The sequence below is a fragment of the Onychostruthus taczanowskii genome, unplaced genomic scaffold (assembly GCF_017590055.1).
Source record: "Onychostruthus taczanowskii isolate IOZ18803 unplaced genomic scaffold, ASM1759005v1 scaffold64, whole genome shotgun sequence".
Lineage (NCBI taxonomy): Eukaryota > Metazoa > Chordata > Aves > Passeriformes > Passeridae > Onychostruthus > Onychostruthus taczanowskii.
Window position 1 is genome coordinate 1871571 of NW_024504122.1, and position 26468 is coordinate 1898038.

Sequence of the window (26468 nt, forward strand, 5' to 3'; positions counted from 1 at the left end):
GCTAATTGCACAAATACTCATTTTGGCTGGGGGGTGGACTCACTTCACAGGTAAAACCAATACTACTTTTTTCCTTTACTGGATTCCAGGTCAAGGGTATGACTAAAAAGCCTCTTTCAGCTGCCTTGCGTGTGTAAGATATATACATATTTAAGAGCCTCCATTAGGCTTGCTGCCAAACCAAAGTTAAATCTGAGTGTAACAGTTAAAGGTATAATTTTAAGTGTGAAGTCATGGCACCCATAGCTGTAAACATATCTCAACACTATTCCATTCTTTAGTGTGATTCATAGGAAAAGCAAGCAAACTGCTATGGCTTTGCTTCTGTTAAAGGAATAGCTTGTTTTCTAAAGTAAGTTTACAATTTCATCTCATTGTCACGTGCAGATCCCACTGTCATGCTAAGTATGAGTAATTCATGAAAATACAGGCTATGTCAGAAAATAAAACAAGTCTAGAGTGAAACAAAACAAAACAAAGAGAAAAGAGTAATATGAAATGTCCCACTAAAACCAGACTTTTGTACACAGACTCTGTTAGGGCTCAGGCAGGCATTTCAAACTGTAACCAGAGAACAATTCTGCTGTTTACCAGGCAGAGGTCCCAAAACAACATTTTCACACTATTGAATACCATACATATATGTATTTTTTTCTACCCATACAATTTTAAATACCAAGCACCTCTTCTATCCTTTCCAGAAAGCTGTTTTCCTAAATTATCCCTGCAAAACCAAATTCTAAGCTCCCAGCTAAATTGCTAAGAGCAAACACTCCTCTGAGCTCACTTTGAGAGGAAATTGAAGTATCCAGTAAGGCATCAGGAGACACAGTCTTGAAAAAAAATATTTTCTGTTAAAAACATTCTCAGAACTACTCCTTTGGTTCACCCGACTGTCTGCCAACAGAACAAAGAATAACATGTTTCACAGTTTTTAGGCATTACAGCCACTGCAAGATTTCCAGATTTCACATTCAGCTTGGAGCACTCATTTCCTTGCAGGAATGGGAGCACAACTTCCAGTCCCTGCACGGAAGCATAGCAATACTTTAATCATTCAAAGGAGCATTATTCCAAATCAACACAGGATAGTGCTCATGTATCTCGAAAGTATTTTCAGCTCCTAATGTCCCCAGAGCTCTGGTGGAACCACAGTCAACAGGATATTTGGGAGCAAAATTTGCAATCAGTGGTTAATAGAGAAAAATTAACCAGTACAGCTTCAAGTAAGTTGTACTGGACACACATATCTGAATATGAAGTAGCTTGAACTAAAATAAATATCCAAAAATCATATGGATTGTCTTTGACATTGTTGTCACAGAAAACACTGCCTTTTTTACTCCACACTGGAATGGGAGCCTGGATACATAATTTTTATCTCTTACCTAAACACACACACACACACAAAATACTTTTTTGACATTCCTTATTGAGGAGGGTTGGTTGATTAGGGTTAGGTCAAGAGTTTTGCTCTAAACCTGACAAATGAAAAAAGATCTCTGAACCCCCTCTCTCCTTTCTTTCTCAAAGAAAGAAAAAACAAACAGTCATGAAAAGCAGAGCATGCTTTTGCTGCCAAATATATGTGACCACCAGCCAAGGAATCCTCTCCAGGAGCAAGATTTTGAAATTGTATCAATGTGAAAAGTACATCTATACAATGATGTCTGCAATAGGGCACTTGCATTGAAGAAGGAGTATAATTTCAATTAGTTAAACTGAACAGTAATACGTGGAAAAACACATTTGGCATCAAGATACAGAGCTCATTAGCAGCAAATGTTCTTGATTTTGAACTTTAATTGTGTCATGTTTGTTTTAATTGAGCTGTAGCAGATTAGGCGACTTCTTCTACAACATTGGCATCCTACTGCAAACCAGCCCCAGCAAACTGCCGAGCCAATGCACAGCCCTGGCTCTGTTTCCTAAAACTATTGTTACTTTTATCCCTCCTTGACAATTAAATCTGAAGGACTCCAGCTCATGATAGGATTTGCCTATGTTGGTTTGAAAATCGAAAGCTTGAGGCAAGGAAAGCCTAACAGGCTCCACTGCAAATTGTATCAACTTCAGTTTGCTCACCTCTGGCTTCAGGGGCGTTAAGAGTTTTGCAAACAAAACCTGCTTTTTCAAAAACTTGCCACTACAATTAGCTTGGGTTTTGATACTAAAACTTATTCATGGACAGGAGAAGAAGAAAGAATTAGAAAAAATCATTCCAGCCCCGTTTTTGTGAAGCAGTTTTCATTCAGGCCAGCAGCTGCACAATCAGCAAGTGTGACACAAAGAGGAAAGGAGCCAAGATGTGGCCATGAACAAGGTGGGACTAAAATCCTTTTGGGAACACCTTACAGTTAGATATCACTAAGCACATTGTAATACACACACCTCTAATCCAAGCTTTGCTGGAGCTAATGTAAATTAAACAAAACTAACCTTCCATGCAGAAGTAAGCACTGCTTTAATTAAGTTAATTTTCAAAACAGACCATAAGTACTGTAGTTGCTGCAATATATGATAGCATTTTATAATATTGTGTGCTATTTCAGTCCTTTCAGATTTGGTTTTCACTAGTAAACTGCAGACAACTTTGCTCCAGCAGCACAGCTCCACCACAGTACAACAGCTCGAGGCACTGGCCATTCACTAATAATAAACCCCAGCACCAACAACAAACAGGCTATTCAGTGAGGTGCAAGAAGTAGCCATAATGCATTTGCTAGTGCCAAACTGTCAGCTTGTTTAAAAGGTGTTTGAGGAGGAGGAAAAAATATAAAACCCATTTGCTGAACTAATTAAAACAACTGCATTGTCTTTAACTGCCTTCATAGATAATCGCCTTACAAAATAGTTCAGTTTACTGCAGAGAGTAGATTCAAATTTTGCTGTAGTACCACAAAAATTGCCAAACAGAAGTATGAACACAATGCTTTAGTGGAAGAATTAAAATCAGCAAATATTAGAAAAGATGGAAATATATATAACTATGTCAATGCACATAAATATATCTATGAGACATCTGACAAAGCAAGAGAGTTGCAGCTCAGCCACAAGAAAGAACTGACCACAGGGAGACTTTCCTCATCGACAAAACTGTTTCCACCTTCCACAAATAATCAAGAGGAGAACTGGAAGGAGGGAGAAGAGAGGTCAAATCAAGATCTGTTACACACAACCCTCTCTTGCCAGAGCCACAAGTATATTTCTTTATGTAAATTTTCAGATTCCAACAGACCAGTGAACTCTGCAAAGGTCAGTCCAATATTTAGCCTACTCCAAAGACTTGCTGAAACAGCTCTTTTATCTAAATTACCACTTTCAACTGTATGAATTTTCAAAAAATAGCCCTTTTTACATCAGGAAAAAGGGCAAATCAAGGGTGTGGTTACCCTAATTAAAGTCTACAAAGTACCACTGTGCAAGCTGTCTACAGTTTTATGCTAGACAGCCTAATCAAGATCCAAATAACATCGTGTTTCAGAAAGGGCCATTTGGAAATGCCAGTGGTTATCCTTGGCACAGGAAAGCTTTCTGCAATTTTGATGGCTAAGACTTCTTTGGATTATAAAGGTATCAATTTATATCCCAGTCATACATGCAACCTGGAGTTTTCAATCACTTGGTGGTAAAGCTCTGCATTACACAGAAGGTTGCTCAGTGCTGGGTTTCATTTTATGGAACGTATTCTAATTACATGAAAAAAATAAAAACTTCCCTAGAATCTTCACCCTAGGCTCCCATCTATGTTTTGATCTCTGTAAGTATTTTTATACTTAAGAGCAAAAAGCATTAGAATGACTATAATCCTATAAAACAGGAGGATGCTCCCTACTTCCAGTTTACAGTAAAACACTTTTCCCCTGCAGAGCGAGTCCCGGCCTCTGCCACACAGGAATCCCCATCCCTGAAGTGACACAGGAGGTGCTGCTGCTGCCAGCTCAGCCTGGGCACAGCTCTTCCACCCGGCCTCAGGGGGTGCTGCTCCCACAGAAGCCTGCTGGCACCCAGCACCAACGCTGACAAGCAATTTCTCTCATGACTCAACACTGTTAACACAGCTGCCGCACCGCAACTTCTACGTTCAGCCAGCAGATCTCAGAGGACCCTGTGCTGCAAGCTGATAAAACATGGGAGTTTCTGTAATTTGGAGTTAAATACTTGTCCCAGACCTCACTGCTGCTCCATCTGGACCTGGAAGACAGTGGTGAGCAAATATCTCCTATCTGCCTCACAATTAAGAGATTCATATTTACTTTGCAAGTTATTGACAAGCAATTAATGTACCACCTCTGACAGTGTGTTGTGTAACACTGTCTACACGCACAATAAATTTATGTTTTCACTTAAGGAAAAATAAACAAATAGAACCAAATCCAACCTCTCTCAAATAGTCAGAGAACATCAAAACAAGCTCATAAAATTGGACATAGCCTTACTTTTGAGTATTTTCAAACCATGACACTTGGACTTTAACTTTTTCTAAATTTAGAAAAGAGGGATAGGAAGACTTCAGCTCTACACTTGCTCATGTCAAGAACTCCAAGAAGCTACTTGGGCCCGTAATAGACCCAAAGCTCTGAAAGAGTATCAGGTTACTTTGGCAGACACAGGCACAGAAGTCAAACTAAGTTGAACCGGTCTATTTTCCAAACAGACAAACATGATCAAAAGACACAAAAAGTAGAAAGCAGAAAGTATTATCACTATTCCTGATAATACAAGAAAAAAGTGCTGGTGGGGCAAAAAATGAGCGTCAGGTGGGTGAAGGAACTACCAGCAATGAATCCAGAAGATGTAAGGTATGTTTCCTTTCTTCCTTGAAGCAGAAGCACTGACTGAAATACGCCTACTACTCTGCTATGTAAGTGAAAAGCCAAGGAGTTAAAAAGAAAAACCAACAAAACAACAACAAAGCAAAAAAAAAAACAAACGTTCCATGGAGCTAGAACGAAAAGCCTGAAGTACAATCTCACACCTGTAGTATCGTAATGATAATATTTCATAGTTCCAGTACTTCATTTTTCAAGAATAATGCACTGCTAATCACAAAACCAAAAATAAAATTCTAAAATAAAAAAAAACATAATTTGCTTTTTGAATAGCAAATGCAAGGCAATTTCTTGCAAAATACTAAACTCCTTTAAACAGAAAATAAATTAGGGCTTACACAACCAATATATCAAAGAGCAGCTTTTCACTACTGAATGGATCCCACCCAGAGAGAATGCACAAAGGCATATTTGAACACACCACAATTCCCATGCTTAGTTCAGTTACAACTGAGGCGGTACAAAGGGGGAAATTAAGTTTAAAACTGGGAATTTCCTCCTGTTCTGATGCAACTCACACCTTCAAGCACAGGACACACTCCACAAAGTCTCTTAATGGGAAGAAATTACTATTTTACTTAGCACAGAAGGACAACCCAAACAAGCAAATGTGTGTTTATTCGAGGAAGAAAATTTCTGAGCATAAAGCACCAAGATGAGACTACACACAAATACAGCCAACCAATATAGGTATCTGTGCCAAAGACTGGGTGACTCAGGGTATCATGAAGCAGGAAACAGAATTTCAGCTTCAATTGTTAGCATGGCACTAAATGCACATAAACAGACTCTAATGTAATTACCTTGTTAAAACTGCATATGATTTACTACAGAAGTCAATTAGGGTTTTACACTCTGAGAATTATGATTTCCCAGTACTAGTGAACCTATTAATGCCAGTAGTTTGGACAGACACTTTTTTTCCCTGAGGTGGTCTCTCAATCTTCATTTTTTTGAGTCATGTGGTGTAAGAACACACAATCCATCCAGCACAGAAGGGAGAGAGGACTGCTGAGGGGGAAGGCAGGCTCAGCTATGAATTTAGTTTCAGTGTGAGCACAATTATTAGCCTGTCACTGGGATGAGTGTAGAGAAGAGTTTCTAAGATGACCAGGAGAGATAGGAACTGAGTTTATTCAGTCTGCAAAAATACACAGTAAGGGGAGAAGCTCACAGGCAAAGGGAAACACCAAGTGGAAGAAGTATGAGATTAAAATGACCTAAAATTGTGTTACAATAGGGGAACCTACACTCTTTCCCAACACCAAACCGTAAACTGGATCCAATTTCCCCCTCAAATCCAATTTCTTTTTCCAATTAACATCTCTATAGTCACAGGAACACTAGTGACAACACAAGAAGTGGCAGTTCTTCAAAGTTTCCCCCACTGTGCTTTTTTGGGGGAGGGGACACTAAAACCCAAAGAACACAAAAACCAAATGGACCAGTTCCAAATGTATTACCCAGTATGCTCTTTTCAGTCTTGAGAAACAAGAAAAAGAAGGAGAACATGTCCTACTGCTCTTTTGTACTCACTTATTCTAAACAGTAGAGGTTTAATTAAATGATAATGTTCAGAGATTATTAGAGGCATCTCACATGCTGGGCTGGGCCTCCAAATGCTGAAATGCTTATTAACAGCAAATTTTCTTAACAGCAGCTGTCATGTCTTCAATATTGCACCACAAAAACCTTTTGGACAAACAGGAGTCTTCATGTACAGGACCAAATTAAATCTCTGTTTGACCAGCATCAAATTACAGCAACCTGAAAACTGAACTAGTTTCATCAGAGAGATATTGTCATTTCATTATGTATCATTCTCCTTCTACAAACACAGAACTGAAACGTACACCCCAGATGCAGCATCAGACAACACACAGGGTGAGTCTGTAATATTCTGCAAGCCCAGGGATAGCCAGGCTTGAAAACAACTAGAAATCCAAACAAAACCAAAATACTATTTTTACTGGACAAAATGTTTGCCTTTTAAAAAGCAAATTTCTAGGTAAAGGCATTGAGATAACATTACACAGGAAAGTAAATTCTCTCCTGTTTCAAGTCATCCACTAATTTGCACCAGTCATTCTAAACACATCTCATTTCATTAATTCAAGCTGTACTCCTTTAATGGGAGAAACTGCAATGCAGAAGAGCAGAGATCCAGTTCTAAAAAGAAGTTTTTCCTCAATATTCATTAAATGTCACAGCAGAGTCAGATCACATCTTTACCAGCATAAACCAAACCCAGACAAAACTCCAGTCCAGCCCTGACAGGAGCAGCCACATCAGATTTTTCAGGAGTTAGTAAAAATCATGACACTTCCAACCACATGGATAGAAAGGGAAACACATAAACGCAAATCAGGTTAACTTCTGTTCTTTCCATCTTTAACAGCATTGCTTTGGTAAGAGCGAACAGACACTTCAGTATGAATTCTGAACCCACAGAAGCAATGGCCTCCAATTTTGACATTAACTTAAAATAACTTCCCCAAGGATTAGGGAATTAACAGCTCAATTCTTTTAGGAAAAACACAGAACTGCTGGGCTCAATAGGAATTTCCATGCAGCAGCAGGCTCAGAACAACTTAATATATGCCTGGCATCCAGGAGCTACTATAAAACAAACACGATGTGGTTTTGAACACAGGCTGCTGATGCCATAGTAGAAGACTCAGCTTTCCAGGAAATTTTACATGCTGGAAGCCTAAATGCTGATCCTTCACCATCTGTTTCAATTCACATTTTCATGTAATGTATGGAGTGAGTAACAAAACATAAATCAAAGTAAGTGACCGGATTTAAACACTTCGAATAAACAAAACAGTCTTTTCAACTTGGCAACAGTCTCCCACTATCAACATTCAAACCACTGAAATCAAACTGTATTTGTGGGGAGGAACAATCTCTTATCACACCAACAAATACACAACTGGAGAGACAGAAACCTTTCAGCATGTACACATGAGAGTTTTGATATCCACAAGGGATACATAAAACACCTATGTATCATTAGTTTGAAAAACTGCCGCCCACCAGAAGCAGATTTACCTTTTTATCAACAATATTAGAAAACTAGAATAGTTTTTCAAACTGACATTTGAAAATCTGAAGTTTCCTTGCTTAAGGAAGAGTATAGAGCTAAGGACATTCAAAATGTACTGAGAAAATAAAAAGGGGATTTCACAGTTCTCTACGCAGCACCTGGAAACTGCTATGGGAGAAAAATAACCCTGAGCTGGAAATGCAATGTTTCAGCAATCAATATTTTCATAACACATTCGCATATTTTCACAAGACTTTTGATGTAGTCATTCAAACCAGGCAGGCAGGATCCATTTTAAAAGCAGTATTGTGTATAATCAAGGGTGTAAGACAGCTCATATAAAAGAGAAGTCAGCCTCTTTTTGAAGTCATTTCAGTTTTAATTCACTTAACTTTCACAATTTACCTTGAGGGTTTTTTCCCATATACATACAACATATATGGAAAAGACTTAAAATCATTACATACAACTTAAATTTTCTATTCCAAATCCTATATTGTACCTGTCTTTTTTTTTTTTCATTTCTGAATCAAAAAAACTGTTTAACAGTGATGAGAACAATTTTCTCCAATCAACTGATCTCAATCAATTTCTTTTTCAGCCAGAATGCAAACACCTGGAGTCTCAGAAACATTTTAAATATAATCCTTATGTCCCCCCTAACCACTCCTAATGTGGCACCTCTGCTTGGTTTCATCCCTGCTCTGGATTCCAAAGTCTCAAAGCCACCTACAAAAATACTACAGAGCTAAATCCTCCCAATATCCTTCTGTAATCCCAGGGTACTCTGAGCAACAGACCAGTCTGAAAATACCCAAGTGCCCTGGGAAGGCAGAGATTACACTCTGTTGTGCTGCATCTGTATTTCTGCTGATATTTCTTGCTCAGAAACAAAATGCTTTCTTGGAAAAGGTTCTGTAGTGAACATCCAGATGTTTAACCTTCCTAAAAATAACCAAGTTCATCCTTGGAGCAGCTGTAATTCCAGAGCACCCTTTAGGCAAAAGCACTCACATCAGAACTAGAACATAAACTCACTCCAACAAAAGTTAAACTCAGGAAAATGCAGTAGCAAGATGACAAAGATGATTTGAACATTGGAATTTTTGGTTGATTGCTGAAGACACCTGCTAAATTTAGACACAATTCATGGTGAGTTTGCCAATTGCATTGATTCCTGTACCTAAAAACAGTATCTTATTTTGAGACCAAAATAATACTAAAATGCTATTTCACTTTCATAACATTATTTAAATTTGATTGCACAGGTGAACAAAGTAAAATTTAAAATTTTAAAATATCCCTTAAGCATCCTTTTTATTTTATTTGAAAACTACTTTTGTGTAAGAAGTAAAGCACCATGAGGATGTAGCTAACACAAATTTTAAGCTGTTTCTAAAATACTATCTCACCACTGTTTGGCACTGGGGAGACTTTTTAAGTTAAGATTTTACGCATGAGCAACTGCAACTTGTGTTGCACAGATACAGAACAACAACAAAAATCACAACAGCTCAAAGTTTCAGACTTTTTCCCTGCCTGTTTTGTCATCTGTATTTTAAGACGGTTCTAAATAAAAGGATTTCAAATTTTTTTCAAGAAAATTTCCTTTTTTCAAAGGAAAAGCAAATAATTATGCAAAATTAACAAGGCTGGGCAACATTTTAAGACGAGAATGACAGAAAAATGTGACAAAAAGGTGACAGATATGATATGTGGGTGAAAAAGAGAACTCTACTTCAAAGTGAACTTTTTTCACTCAAGACTGAACACTGGTTTGTCCAGATATTTTTCTCTAATATCTCCCAAAATTTCTTTTAAATATAAGAGTATAACTCTTGGAAAACACATTTCAACGCAGTTCTAAAAATACCAAACACATACAGAACCGTGCACCTCTTAAGGCAAGGGTTCACATTTATTAGTAATGCTGCAGGACACGTTGAGGTTGCACTTCTGCAAGTCAGAGCCAGATTCTCAGTCAGCAACCAGCATTTGCTGGCACCTCAGCAGGTAGATGGGAACAATTCCCTTTTTTTGGAACTGCCATGCTACCTATATATTTGTCATGTCCAGTCAAATGGACACAGGTTATTCAAGTCCCCCTCCCGGGGGCACCTGAAGCCCTTCACTTCCAAGACCAGTTCCCCAAGCAGTCAGTGGAGAAGGACACACTTCTGCCCAGGGCTGACAAGTGTCCTCTGCTCCCTCCATTCCCTTCAGGTATTTATGCAGTCCTGGAGCTGAAGTTTAAAACTGAGTTGATGTGAATAATCACTCCATAATTTCTGCTAGGTTTCTGGTATATACCAGTAAGAATTCAATTAATCTACATAGGTTTTGTGTAATAGTTGGTATTTTCTGTCTCTGATTAATAAATGCAAAGGAAAGAAACACTGGATTAAAAGTAGTATGATTTTAAAGAACTACATGCAAAACATGCATGCAATCCCCAAGAGTTTTTGCTCAATTCAGCTCATGATGAAGTCTTCGTTCTTTTCTCTTTCAACAGCTCTCACTTATTATGTTCACCTAAGCAACCCCATGGGAAACCACAGACATTACTAAATATTAGAAACTCAGTGGAAGGCAAATGCTGGATTTGACCAGGAATGTGATGACAAAGAGTTTGCTCTAGGCTTCTTTCATGTTTTAGAAAGCCAATTTGCTTGCAGTTCATTTTAGGGGGAGAATGACAGATTCCAGAGACGTAGTCAGCTATATGAAATCTTGTTTCACAAAACAGAAAATAGGAACCACAATGTCTGCCCTCCTGGGAACAGAGGATAAACATCTAATCACACAGGCTCTTACAAAGGAAAACATTATCTTTTATTAAAAAGAAAGACTAGAAAAACATTCTTTTTCAATACTAGGCATTTGATTTTCTGCAGTAAGTGTGCAATGGCAATACATCTCAGCTCCAGACGAGGTGCAGTATGAACTACAACAATGCCATTGGTAAACCTGATGATTTTCATCTTTTTCTATCAAACAAGATTTAGTAATAACTGTTTCCATAGAGAGAAGAAAGAATACAAATTACCCACCAAATTTCAGACACGATGGAATTTAACTCATCTTATCCATAACAACAGGAAAAGGGAAAAAAAGCAGAAATAGTACCTGGCTTATGATACACAGTCACAACATAGCACAGAATTATTAGTTTTAGAGTCTCCACTATAACATGTGGACAAAGACACTGCCATCAGCTTTCTTCAGTGTTGATACTTTCCTGGTGTTTAACATGTACCTTAATCAGGTCTCCTAATTTCCCTCTGAACTCCAACCAGGACCAAAATAGTCTGTTGGATTCATTACTCATTTGTCAGATTGTGCAATGGCTTCCCATTCATTTCACAGTTACAAAAGAGTCTCCTTGGGGTTTGCAAGATCTGTGTAAGAAACTCTGCTCAGCATGAAACTGCCAGTCATCAGTTCTAGAGGGAACTCACGGCCTTCCCAGTTTCAAGCCCTCAGTTGTGAGCAGAAGGGTCTCTCTCAAGGTGTTCCTCTCTTGGGGAACATAAATTTGGCAGGGGCACCGTGCTGCTCCTAACCCCATGCCTCCATATGCACCAGACAAAACATGTCTGGCTCTTCTATCCTCCCTTCAGGAGACAGATACCATGAACCAGGCCATGTATCTTCGCTGGTAAACAGTGAGGCACCTTGGCAGTAACTGTTCCATAAATTTATAAGACAGATAAATTGTGAGCATAAGTAAGCTGTATTCCTTCCCTGCCCATCTTTCTGTGCAACTCTAGCAGTGTCTTAATTAGCAGCATGAATTATTTGCCATGGTAATAGGGAGATATTCAAAGCACAGAATGATAATTTCCCTGAAAGTTCAAACAAGACACTGGCTGGAGATGCACCTCCTGAGACATTATTAGGAAAAGACAAATAAAAATCTCTACCAAATAAAAGCATCTCTACCACATCCGCGGCCAGACTATTGCAAAAGTGAAAAATTTCTTTTCAAAACACAATACAGGTACATGAATGCTGTGATGCTTCTCATGGTGAGCTATGAGAAATATGAGCAACTATGCCTGGAAAAGTCCAAGCACAACTGAGCTAGTTCCTAACCATATTCAGACAATTGTCACAGACAAATTGTGGCAAAACAGCAGCTTCTGTAGCAGTTGATTACAGACTTCTGATACCACAGCATAAGCCACTCAGTAGCAATTACTTTCTTTCGAGGGATTAACCAATTACCAGTTGCTAAAAGAAAGAAGGAAACACAACAAAAAGCCCCCAGCCCAAGCAAATGCCCCAAAGTATAGAAGCCATTTCACCAAACAGAAAAACACCCCAGCTCCTCATTTCCATTGTGACTGTATGGAATGTGCCTTAGTGGAAATTACACCTGGTGCAGAACCCAACACTTGTTAATAAGCAAAGCAGGAAACTGCTTACCCAGTCACTAAACTCTGCCAGTAGCATGCACTTCCAATTCTCTCTTAACGTCATGAAAACAACACAGATCTTAAATCCAACCAACACAGCGACACAAAGGGTTTCTCAGCTGTTCTCTTCACATTTTCTGCTCCAGAGAGTTTTCTTACCTTTCCAGCAGGGAAAGCCCAGTTTGGCTGGCAGCAAGGAGGGTCTGTCACTGATCTCAACCAGAGCAACAGTTCAAGAGGAACTCAGAACCACACCACAACCACACAGCAACCAAAACACATCACCTTCCTTCAGCCTTATCCAGCACACCTTCACATTCATGGGAACTTTCCTCTTCGAAAGAATGGAACCCAATTCAGTTTGGTCAATTCCCTAATTGCAAAATCAAAAGCAACTTCTGATACATTTATGTCTTACAAAGCAACTTGAAAGAAGGTTACTTTTGTGAAGAAAATTTTAACTAGTATTAGAGTTGTGCCGGATTTTTATCACCATGTGGTCTTAGCCCACTTGCCTTCTATCAGAAATGGGTGGGTGGCATATCCTTAAGTTTAGTAAGATTTCTTTAAAAAGAAGAAAAAAAAAAAGGCCTAGTTACAACACACTAAAAAGTCCCCATCATCAAGAAAACATCCACTCAGCATTGATTATTAAAAATATCTCAACATATATACCCAAGACACTTTTAGTTACAAAACATCTACTACTCAAAGCAACTTTTGTTTCCAAAACAAGAGCACTATGAATTTCTATTAGTTGGGCATTTTGCAGTTACTGTCCCCAGGTGTCTACAACCACAAGAAAATCTAAATACTTGCTTCATTTTTACAGTGCTTGCACAGAAAAAATGAAGGACATCACTCCCCTGGATAAGGTGCCACACTAGCTAAGATCCATGAATTCACATCATTCCTACAACTATTTTTAAATTATTTCCTTTGTTTCTCTCTCTTTACAAACTGTCAGCAAAAGAACTAATAGCCACTGAAATGAAGGAAAAGTTGGATCTCTTTGGAGTATTTGGGGCATTATTCAGTGTCCAGAGGGGTCAGGAGATTCTGTGACCTCACTTCAACAAATTTGGAAAGACAATAGCACTGCAGCCTTTCCAAATTAGCCCTATAGACACTGTAAATAGATTGTCATGGAGTTCTAGAATCCTGCTCCTCCAGAGCTATGCATTTCCTATGCACTACCAAGATACAGGACATTCAGCAGCCAGTTGCCTAACAGCATTGAAAAATTCCATTACAAAAAACTTCCAATAGCTGAACTACGATCAGCAAAATAAGGGCTTCTATTAGTAACAAGGGATAACAAATTTTCCTTAATGATAACACTTTACCTTAATGAAAGGAAACAGTATTAGTGTCTTTCAGAACTGGAACACTAAGTTATTTGAACCAGGTTCCAGACAATTGAGTCTTTAACATAAGAAAACACAGCCTATCTTCTATTAATGCAATTCAGCCTCATCCCAGACACTGTTAGCCATCCACGTCCAGAAGTGCCATTTTTCTGAATAAGGTTGTTCAGCCTAAAAACTCTACACAATTAATTGCCCAGCTCCACCCTTCTCTTGGTCCTCTAACAGCCATATTACCCAAGAGTCAGAAAGTGCTGCAGATCCAGGGCTAAGTTCATCTAAAGTGCAGCTGAGGCAGGCACATCATCCCTGCATATTTATTGACAATGTTCCATCATACACAGAATATTATGGTTGTCATGGTGCCAGCAAGCAGTCAAAAAAGGACAAAAGAAAACAGATTATTATGTGGCACAAAGGGAGGATTCTCAGGATATACAGGGCAATTCTTGCTGGCCTGCACTGCTCTGCCAAGAGCCCCAGTGCAATGCTGTGCTCAGACTGTCCCTCAGCCCAGCCAGACCAGCACAGACTTTGCATGCTCAGCCCATCTGACACCTGCCAAGGTGTGAGCTGAGCTCACTGCTCCATCACTGCTCCGAGAGCTGCCACTGCCCTGGCTGAGCAGCACCAATACCCCAGCAGCACAGACAGGACAGGCTGTGCCTCCTGAGCGGAGCTCACTGCTCCATCACTGCACCGAGAGCTGCCACTGCCCCGGCTGAGCAGCACCAATAACCCAGCAGCACAGACAGGACAGGCTGTGCCACCTGAGCTGAGCTCACTGCTCCATCACTGCTCCGAGAGCTGCCACTGCCCTGGCTGAGCAGCACCAATAACCCAGCAGCACAGACAGGACAGGCTGTGCCTCCTGAGCGGAGCTCACTGCTCCATCACTGCTCCGAGAGCTGCCACTGCCCTGGCTGAGCAGCACCAATAACCCAGCAGCACAGACAGGACAGGCTGTGCCTCCTGAGCGGAGCTCACTGCTCCATCACTGCTCCGAGAGCTGCCACTGCCCTGGCTGAGCAGCACCAATAACCCAGCAGCACAGACAGGACAGGCTGTGTCGCCTCTGAGGACCTCAGGAACGACTTCACCTTGAAAATCTTTTTGTAATCCTCTGTAAGACAAATGTGTAATAGTTTTGGCAGCTTTGCTTGGACAGGGAACAACACACTGTGCAAAAGGACTACTTCAATATTTATGACAACAATCTTACTAAATCTATAATCTGACTTCTTATGAGATGCAGAGAGGTGGGTAACAGACTAAACCAAAAAAGTTCAGACCAAAGGATGTATCTCCATCTGAAGCAACACAGAGAAGAACACACACAAAAAGTACAGCAGGTTTCCTAACAAGCACACAGAGGAATACCCCTACCTGACGCCATAATTGATCACTTGTGCTTATCCAGAAGCCAAAACCAGAAGATGAAGTTGATCCTCTCTGATGTGTACAGTTTCACTCAAGCCACATAGATGATACTTGAGTGCCCTAACTTGCTCTCAAAGTATTACCTAAAGACAGTCTGTGCAAATTCCTGCTTAACTTCTTTACCTTTACCACCTCCATCCTTTACCTGCAGGCTCTTACTCTAGCCCTGCTCCTCATCTTGCACAGGCATCCCAGGGCTCTAATCAAAGCTGCACTCCAGGAGACTGACCTGTCCCAGACCACTACAAAGCCTGTGCCCAGTTCTGGACTTGGTCACATTCAACATACCAGCAGTAGAGAAATTCTTCATCTAACTTTGTTCTAACTATCTGGAGTATAATACTCACTGCAGTGAAGGACTAATAGAAGAAGGGTTTATTCACATTCATAACATTTCTTTCGTAAGTGACAGTTGGTCATGCAGAGCAGAACTCTGACAGCAGAATGTGCTGCAAATCCCATCTCCTTGCTAAGTCACCGCCTCCTCATAAAGTAAATGCAAGAACTGAAGAAAACAGTGGTTCAGAGCAAGAAAGAGCAGAAATACTTGTACTAGAACCACACAGCTGGTTTATCTGTGACATACAAGTGGTTTTGGCAATGAATGTGACAAAAGGTTAACATGCAGGCATTACTGGGTTAACCTAGAACAGAAGATACCATAGCAAAGACTCCAGGGAGTCTTTTCCCTAAACTGGGGATCATCACTTTGTAGATTACACATTTTTTTAAAAAAAGCAGATGGCCTAACTGAACATTCACCCAAGACTTAGTGCACAAAGACATTACAGAGTCCCCTCACGTACGGAGGATATTGATCTGAACACCACATTGCTTCCTAGACAAAACACATCCTTCCATCCCAATATATATACATAAAAGTCTTATTTGGAGGTTTCATTTCCACAGCAATTCTTGCACTTAAATTACAAACATGCAGAATACCGTGATGCTAATAATTTTTTTTTTAAGTTATCAAGATGTAGTGGGCTCTCTAATATGAAAGAGGTTGGTTGTTTTTATCACAGAAATTAGAAAACAGGATGTTTTCTCATGTATACTGACTCTACTGTTGACTTAAAAAGCCAATCCAAAACCACACCTCACACCTCTGACACTGAGACTGGTATATACTGATTACGTGCTTAGAAATCCAAACTCTTTTTAGCAATGTACTCAGAAGTCAGATAAAAAATAAAACTAACAATTAACAGTTTAATCAAAGCATTTAACAGTCATGCCTTACAACCAACAACTCACATCCAAAGTCAAATTGACCAATATGACCTTGTCAGAAAGAGCAGCTCTGAATGCTACTGATAGTTGCTTTACTCACATAGTACAGGATTACATACTTTATCACTGCCTGGGTAGAATGAAACATTATTTTATCAAAATTCCATAAAAGAATGAGTTCACAGCATCAGCACCCAACTACGACTCTTCAGTGACAGTGGTAAAAGTACACTCCTGTGTCAGTCAAAGCTAGAGTAACCAGTCTGTCTAGCCAGATTTAAGCAGCTTTAATCATGCTGGCCCTGTATTAAGACAAATTCATGTTGTCAGACGATGGCTGGTGAGATTCTGAAATGAACGTGACTATTCACAACTGCACCAAGTCACAAGGCGATTCAGCTGGCATGAAAATACAAAATACTGACCATCAAAACAGGCACCCTGCTTTTGCCACCTCCTACTGAGAGGCAGACTAAAAAAAAAAAGTATTGAGTTGTTCAGAGCTCGACTGGCCAGGGCCTGATCGCTGCCTCACAAACTGTGTGCAGAAGCACAGAACATTCACACACTCAAGTGCCAGGGTTATGGCAGCTGAGTCAGTTCCAGGTGCAAAAAACAGGTAGAGAACACACAGAGACTGTTTTCAACAAACTCTTGCCCAAATAGCTAAGAAGCTTTTCTTGTGACAACAAAAAGTAGGAACATTCTTTAAAGAGGGTGTTTTGGAAATCTTATGAAACTTTTTCCAGGAAAGCCCCTGCAGAGAAATATTTTTGGTTTATGGCAGACTCTTTTCATCTTTTGATTCAGCTTTAAGGTAGTGCATTTTATCTGCAAAAATATAAAAAATAAAGAGAAAGATAACTAGCTGGAATACTAACACTGGGGTTCTTCTAAGGCACTTAAGTATGATAAAGAGGTTCTTTCTGTTCTGTACCATCCGTAACTGCTTACAGCTGCATCTGCTTTAGAAGCAGTCAACTTAGCAGAAAATTAAAGAAAAAAAAGTTCAGCTCTTCACTATTTAGCTTTAAAGTTTCCTTTTTCTTGAGGAAAAAAAAGCACTCTTTAAACTATTTTCACCATAAAGCTTAATTAGATTCTACTCTTCATCTTCAAAACCCTGCAGAGATCATAATGTTCCCCGTGAGAGCTTTTAGCCCTTTGTGGTATCTTTTCCAAGCAGCTATTCAAGTGAAGGTATAGGATCAGCCACCTCAAGGAGAGTTCAGGGAGCAGATAATCTCTCCTCCAGCACACAGCCATCAATCTGAACTTCTAAAAAGGACCAGAATGACCTTGCGCCATCAAACCTAGAAAGCAAGACAGACACACCTCACCTCACCAGTCTGCAGAAATCCATATAAGCCAGCTCTGTTTGCTCCTCTGCCTCCTGCTACTTCACCTACCTCACCTTTAGCTAACAGTGACCTAGAGAAGGGACTTCCCATTGACTAAATAGGTCTAAGTCACACTACACCTATTTTATCTTGCCAAATGGGTCTTACAGAGATGACGGTGAGATAAATCACAACTGTAACCTGAAAGTGGCACTAGTAAAATCACTTTGTGTAACAACTCACCACTGAGCTTTGGTCTTATACATCCAATACTGATATTAACTACAATAATTACTCAGAATTCACTGTGGAATTTCTACCCACTACTAAAGTTTCCAGATAAATGTAAATCAAGTTTTAAGCCTGGGCTATCTATCTGACCAGAGATGTCAGATGGCCAGGAGCCACAGACACCAGAACTGAGTAGAGCCATAATTCAGCTGCTGTGTTCACCTCTGTCCTGCTAAATGCACTACTGCAGAGCTGAAACATTTTGTAATGCTGGTTCTTGTCCAAGCTGTGCTATCTCAGCTGGAGTCAGCTGGGCTTATTATTCCAGTAATGACTGAAATTAAAATAAATCCTGAGGATATACACTTGCTACTAGCTTAACCCATGTAGAGAACCCCTCTGCAAAACTGTCTGTGCCGTAGAGAAACATCACTACTGTAGAGAAACGTGCACCAAATTTACATGCTGAGATCACTTGACTTTTTGTACCACCTGAAACCACACTGCACCATGAATCCACATGTACAAGTTTTTGCTATTCTAACAAGAAAGCTGCTATTTGCAGTACTGTCATGACAAAATGGTGTAAGCAGAGCTCCCAGACTTCTGTGATTCAGTCAAACACTACCAATTCTTAACATTTCTGTTGATCTCTAAACTTCTGAAATAGTTTGAAATATACTTATAATTATGTATTATTGCAAATTTACTGAAGTCACCTGCTGGCTAATTATCAAGAGAACTTTTTAAATATACTTCTGTCCAAAAACCAGCAGAGTACATAGGAATGAAGAAGGAAATTTGGACTTCCAAATCGAGCGAGCAGAGAGGCACTAAATGAGTACAACTAAGAGGACTGCACGATGCTTACCTTTAACAGTCAGTAGTTAACTCTGCACAGAACTATTTTTTCCTTTTAGATGAACTGAAATCAAGCCCATTTCTTGAATAAGTAAGGTAAGCTTGCCAACTCCTGGCTAAAGTTAAAGACTGTGTATGAACAGAGGGTGGAACCCCCCGGGTCTGCTCCTGCTTCCCTCACACAATCTGTGCTGTGGAAGCACCTGCAGGAACAAGGTTATGGCATAAAAATGGAAGAGAATCCTTTCCCAGTCTTTGGCTACATACCCGCCTGCATGGGAAAATAACTTTTTGAGTCAAAAGTCTATGAACTAGCTACAGGAAGTAAAGGAAGAACATCCAAACCTGGAGTCACAGTAGGAAAAAAATGAGAGACAGTGTAATTTTCCTTTCAGATTCCTCTGGTCAGGGAAAACGCTACCATATACAAACTCTGAGATATGATTTTATCCCTCCAACTTCTACATTATCATCTTCAGAAATGGAATCTTAAAGATAACACTGTAGAGTAGAGAACCATCTTCTTAGTGCATTCTCCCCTACTTTATGACACTGGCTGTAATGGTTTTAAAGTACCTCCTTCCTGACATCCTGAAAAAAAAAGTCACTTCAGCCTTATTTCATATTATTTCATTTCTTATTTCATTTATTATTTGGAATCTTTGTTGTTGTAGGATATTAACCACATTTACTTGATTAGTTACCAGTTATAAAGTATCCCTCCAAAGAGCCAGCAGAACATTCAGACTTTCTGACAGCCCTGTCCATACCATACCACTTAATGTGACACACAGATATGGAGGCTATCCAAGGGAATCTGAGACCTGAGGCATGGGTCTGGCCCTAAAAAGAAATACTCAACAGAATCTAATAATGAAGATGACAGCAACACAGCTACACAATTAATGAGCTCTGGGATAATGTCATCATGGTGGTTCTAGCACACAGAGACACCTAATGTATCGTGAGAGCTGAGCTGCTCTCGGGAGGCACTGAGGGGAGGGAGAACCTGGTCTGGCAGATCAGAGTATTTCAGGCACAGACACCAAAAGATTTAGAAGAAGAGATCATCAACACAAGCACCCTTGGAAGAATTAAAGAGAAAGGGGATCAGCAAGTGTTGCAACGACACATATGCTCCATTAATCTTATTAAATCATCACCCTTCAGAGTCAGTCTGACTGCCTGGATCCCGTCCAGCCGTGCAGCAGCTTGTGCTCCGCTCCACGCAACGCCCATCGCTGCCTGACTCGCTGCGAATCTTAATCCTAATCACTGACACTACAGCAAGGTAGCAGCAGGAAGAAAATGTGCACAACTTGCTTCTACAAATTTCACCCTTGGTTCTTCATGGAAAGTTTCCCCATATGCCACCAGGATCGAATTATACTGTTTTGACTAAACAATTTGTGCCAATTATTTGCTTTTAGCATATATTACAATGCTTAGAGTCATGATGAAATGTCAAAGGACAATAAAGACAATGGCACCTATGCCACAGATATTGTCACATAACATTATCAAAATAATTACATAAAATAGCTGAGATATTGAAAAAGACCAGAGTCTGCTCTGCTCTTCTTTCAAATTTCAGGAAAAAAAAAAATCACTGCATTTTAAAAAGCTGATATTGAAAAAGACCAGAGTCTGTTCTGCTCTTCTTTCAAATTTCAGGGAAAAAAATCACTGCATTTTAAAAAGCATGACACATTTTTCAAAGTACTTTTTGTAGGAAGTTTTCCTAAATATCCATTTTTTGGCATTGTGTTTCAGTGACAAATGACTGCGTTTTCAGCAACTGAATCTAGTATTAAAAATGGTGGTATCCACCAAAATACAACTTAACTCAATTAATTTGTCTGGTGGTCACTACAAAATTCCTCAAATTCCAACAGCATCAGGCTGCTTAACTCACACCAAAATCTCCAAGTGCACAAAATAAGCAATTTATTGGATCCTACACTTCAGCAGAAGAGACATTCTCAGGTACATCAAACTTCACACAAACCACAAGAACAAGTATTGATATTGTTGGATACACACACCTAAGCACTCATTTACCTGTGACACAAGAAATCACATTCAGGTCATCTTCTGTTCATGTTCTGTTCATCTTCTTACCTTAGAAAAGCAGCCTGAAGTAACCCCACAAACTACAGACCCTTCAGTCTTCCAAACCAGGTTTTTATCCAGGCAGGATTTCCAGGTCTATTCCAATCCCAGACAGAAAGGCATTCCTACCTCTTGGCCCAGCAAATATTTACAGTATTTTACAAGAAGTGAAAGAGATTTAAGTGGACACAAAAAGCTCAGCCTCTGAATAACACATAGTTTGGTGATGAGAACACTCCCCAAGAAGGTGAGAGATGCAAGGCCAGAAACCCTGGGGGATGGAACTGATCTCCTGCATCCTAGCCAAGATCTCCAGTCACTGGGTAAAACTAAAGGAACCACTAACTTTTATTACCACAGTATCCTGAAAAGGTTAAATGCAGAACTGACAGAAATCTTAACTAAAATAGGTGACAGAAATCAAAATTAAAACAGGTACTGCACACCAGCACTGAGAGAATATTGATTCCTGTTCTTCGCTTGAATTTTTTTCTTAAAGAGTTATCAATATATCAGTAAATACAGCCTTACAATTAGCAAACTGACAGGAGGATTTTTCTTCCTTGTGCTAATCAGTCACTATACACATGTACATTCAAGTTACTGTAAACTTCTACTTATCCCATGCTCTTTGCTTTATTTGTCTTTCAGCCCAGTGCTGTAGACAGTGCCCCATCTACATGACACACAGCCTGAGACAGCAAAAGCTCCAGGGAGGGTAACAAACAAGTGAAGTGAGACTAGTCCTGAAAGACAAACATATGAACTCTAAACCTGATATTCTCAAATTTACTGAGGTTTAAGTCACTTTTCTCATGCTAGATACTCATGCACATTCATACAATGACATCCTTGTTCTCAGGAGGCTCCTAACAATCCTTAAAATGGAATGTGGCTGGTAATTTCAGTTCCTGAAAAATGCAAGATTAAGAGCCAAACTCCACATTTCATGACAGATTTTTGACAGCAGCACAACAGAATTTAATCTATGTGCTTTGCAATCTGTTGCCTATCAAGTGCAGTATTTTAAAAATTCAGGTGAATTATTTGTTTTCTGTTGTAAACTGCCTCCAATCCCCCAAACACCTTAATTAGTCAGTTAAGGTCTCCCAACCTAAACTGAGCAAACAAGTAAAAAAATCTTGAATGCAAAAAATTATTTTACTAGTACTTGACAAGTTCTGTCAATAAGCTGCAGCTCCTCTTACTCTCTGCCCTCCCACATACACATCTAATCCAGCCAACTAAGACTTGAAAGCACCACCTGAGTCTTCTGGAAGAAACTGCATTTTAATTCATGGCAGCAGCATGTTAAATGCTTAATTGCAATCAAAGCAAATTCTCAGGCCTCTGAATCTAGAAAGACTTCTAACACCAACCAATTTGAATTCTCCCAGGAGCAAAGACAGCACTGTACATTTACACTTATTCCAAAACCCAGTAGTTTTATTGATTACTCTGACACATCATTAGATTTAATTTCCACACCCTTTGCATTATGAAGGGAAGCTTCTAAATATATCACCATTTCACTCATGAAACATTTGATGGCTAATACAAGAATCATCCCACTGATTATAACATTTAAGAGGGAGTTCAGTTGTTTTTAAGATTAGTGACTCAATACAGCGCCTTCTTTTTTTGTTCTTAGCTTGCCCTCCCAGTCTGTCTCCTAAGCACCACCCTGAGAGGCACGCACGCATGGCAATCCTTATTATCCTTATACAACACTCCTGAAAGGAAATATTAAAAATACATTTGATTTTGGTGTAGAAATCCCCTTCTTTGCTCTTCACCAATGAAGGAAGCTGTGAAAATCTTTTGTGCATTCAAAGGGCAAAAAAAGAACAAAGCAATCTCTATTGCCAGGCTGGGCAGCAGTAAAAAGGGAGGGGGTGTTACATCAGGCCTTGAAAAACACTAAACACCTACTAACTGAAGATAAACAAGATAGGAATGGTGCTGTGCCTTCTCAATAGGCTCCAGCACAAAAAAATCACCACAAAATGCTAGAAATTAAGGACAAACCAAGTATTTCACAAAGCAATGATCTAGATCCTACTGCTTCCATACTCATCTGCTGTCACACTTGCAACAGTTTGGTGCCTGAAGATAAATTTCTTGGTATTCACTAATCTCTTACACACACACACACACACATATATATATATATATATATACACACTGCTGTGCCCATGCTTATTCCCTCCTCTGCTGTAGCAGAAACTTTTGTCACTACCCTGTTCCATTTCCTCGCTGGAGCACAGACAGGAAGCAAGGGGAAAATGGGTATTCAACAACCTCTTTCCTCTCCCATTCTATTCCACTTGCAGCAAACTAATTTTAGCTCTTATTTAATCTATAAAATCATGAGCAACCTTGCCATGCAGCAGTATCATACACATACACTCTCCTTTCCTTCTATCATTACAGGAACTTGACAAAAGAAAGTTTCTCTACTCACTGCTGACAAGCATTTGATTCAAACACCTTTTCTTTTGAAAAAGTCCATATTCTTTGAAAGAGTATTTCCATCTGGGACTTATCCCACATTTCAGATTAAAATTAGTTTTTCCAGGATGACAGTATTCTTTTTCACCAGCAAAATTCTCAGCAGAGCCTCTTTTCAGGATAAGACACCTCTATCTGAAATACTGGCTCAGCAAGATGACTTAAGACACTAAAAAAGAGCTAAATACAAGTATATATGGTTATAGGTGTGGGCACTACTGAAAAAAAACGAAGTTGTCAGAAGAAATACCTTACAGGAACACTGTCAAAAGGTAACTCATGTATTTAAAACTATGAAAGAGATGAGGAAAAAGCCAAGTGTCTCCTTATAGTATCTTAATAGTATCTTAATAAAAGAAAGTAATTGCATTCAGTTCCCTTGGAATTTAAAATAAATACATAAACCTACCTTAAAATCTCAGATTTATATTTACAAACCAATAAATAAAGCAATATGAGAATTAGTTCTCATCTCTTGAAAACAACATGGTTAACAAGACTGTCACTCACTGAAACAAGCCCTATTTTTCATGTTTAGCAATGCTCATGTCCACTAATCACAGCTGGCAAGTACCTTCTTTCAAAGTATTTTTAACACAACTGAGCCTTTTTTTCTCAAAAAAGCAAACCCACAATAAGCTTTTATCATACCTTATGAAGCTACAGTGGTTCAACAACACATGCAGACAGGGACAAAAAGATGGAACCAAGCCTTTTGCACCTGGACAAAAGGGAACCACTTTACATCCATGCAGAGACAGGGGTGTGAAAGGGTTTTTCTTAATGCCAGATGATGCATTTTCAGATGTGAAATAGGGTATGTGTACAGCAGCTGGACACTGCACCACACAACACAGCTGTTCTTGGAAAGCTGCCTTTGCAACACAGAGAAAGGCCCAGGTCTGGCAAATGGACAGGATGGGATCAGCCAGCTCCCAAACAGAGCTCCTGCACCAGCTCCTGGGCACAGCTCTGCTGCACAGGAGCACCAGCCTCCCCAGGTGACAAAATGCATTTTTCTAAAAGTGCTAAAGCACTGCCCAATTCTGAGCTGCATCACCACAACTGTAAATAAACCAGGGCAAGACTGCTGTTAGAAGTGTAAGTAATGAAATACCCACAGAGAAGGGAGCATGACTGAAAATGGATTTTTGCTCTGTCCACTGCTCCCATAGCTCCCAGGCAAGGCTGAGTACAGGTAAAAATGCAAAGTGACAGAAACCTCAGGTCCATGAGGACACCACAGAGAATACAGACCTAAAATTATAGGGTTTTAAGACACATCATGCCCTCATTCTGCTACAACCTCAGAACTGTAAGAAAGAACTTCCATTCTTCAGATCCACCTAGCACAGTGAACACCTTAAATCACAATTTCATGCCCCTAAAATATGCAACCTACAGAAAAGCAAATCCTTCCCTCAGCCTGTTAAAAATCCTCCCTTTAGACTAGTACTATGGCAAAAACACTCATTCAAAAAAGCAAATGAGTTAAGATTAAAATAATGTATAACTGACATCTTGTTTAATGTACTTTACAGAAAGCTGACAAATCCAAGAGTTTATGAATTTATCATTTCATTCTGCAATTAAAACACACTAAGACACATTTAACTGAACTTCATTAAACTGCCTAAATCTGTACCAATATTCATTTACTGTGTCAATATGTAAATGACCTTTTAAGTCAAAAGAGTTGTCTTTTCACTGCTATTTTAAAGCAGACCAGACCACTGCCTGAACTGAGCTTGTGAAACAAAATAAGAATATCTGAAAAGCAGAAGACCAACACAAATGTTGGTTCTTGTCAGAGAAGAGGACAGGAGAGGGAAGAAGTGGCTGCCAAAGCCTCAACATGTGGCAGAACAGAAATCCCCACTGGGTTCCAAGTTTTGAAAAGTAATGGGACCATTCAGAACAGGGATATTTTTTCATGTTCAAGCCCTTCTTCACATTCAGCACACACCAAGGTCAAAATCTGAGATTTACCTCATTTTTTAATAAGGGACTTATTTCAAAACAAGTTACTTTTTTCAAGAAATCTAAGAAACTACTCTGGATGACATCACTGGATTTAAAATGCAGTGAGAATATCACAATAAACTGCTGCAGTGGTCAGGTCAATAGAGATGATGTGCAGGTAAATTATTTGAGGTATTTTGGCTGTGATCCACAACAGAACAAAACCCCCAAATTTATAGGAAGAAACTGCACCTCGTCTCTTTTATCCACTGCCAGCTAGGCCCGAGACAGTGTCAGGACACAGGAAAAAATGCCCTCTCATTTGCTATACTTCATGTCTTTCCACAGGAACTGGTCTCTTCCTCGTTGTCCTATTTCCTGTACACAGACCAAGCCTATTGTCGCTAGGTGAAAACACACACACATGCCACCGACTTACCAGCCTGCGCTGGCATAAATCTCCCTTTAGGCAGAGGTGACCTGCAGCCTCACAGCCGTGAACGAGCTCCTGTCCCTCTCCAGGCCCCGCGGATGGCAGCGCCGGCCGTGCAGAGATCAGCCCACACGGAGCCCTCCGGGACAGGGGTGACAGCCACGCCAATGCTGCCGGCGATCCTCTCCCGCTGCCCGGCTGCCGCCGGGGGGATCCGCACAGCCCGGCCGCCCCGTCCCTCCCCCTTTCCCCCTAATCCCTCCTCCTCAGCCGCGCCGAACCCTCAGCCCGCAGCCCCTCCACAGCGTGCTCCTCCGTGCCCCGGCCCCCGCCGCAGCCCCCACCGCCGGCCCCCCCCGCCCGGGACACCGTCCCCGCGCGGGGCCGCGCTCGGCCCGGCCCGGCCGGGTCGGACCCCCCCGCGGCCTCGGCCCCGCGGCTCACCAGGAGTAGGTCTGCTCCGCCATGGCTGCGGCTGGGCGGCCGGCGCTGGGCTCTGCGGGGCGGCCGGGCCCGGGCTCCTCCTCCGCCTCCTCCTCCGCCTCCTGCTCGCAGGCTCCGGGGCTCAGTGGCGGCCCCGCTGCGGCTCCCGGCCCAACATGGCGGCGGCTGTGAGGAGGGAGGGGAGCCGAGGGGGGGTCCCCGCGCGGGCGGGAAGGGCGATGGTGGCGGCGGG

General features: G+C 40.5%; 1 protein-coding gene across 3 annotated transcripts in view; it reads right to left on the reverse strand.

Annotated features, from left to right (window-relative positions):
- The window catches only part of SPPL3 (signal peptide peptidase like 3), a 56557-nt gene extending 30096 nt beyond the window's left edge, over positions 1-26461 (reverse strand). For 2 of the 3 annotated variants that reach the window (XM_041420553.1, XM_041420552.1), the window contains exon 1: positions 26237-26461. In XM_041420553.1, coding sequence (XP_041276487.1) covers positions 26237-26259 — 23 coding nt within the window. In that variant the 5' untranslated portion in view covers positions 26260-26461. Of the gene's footprint in view, positions 1-25798; positions 26207-26236 lie in introns of those variants that run through there. The other variant, XM_041420555.1, reaches the window with a different exon arrangement.
- Positions 26462-26468: the final 7 nt, after the last annotated feature.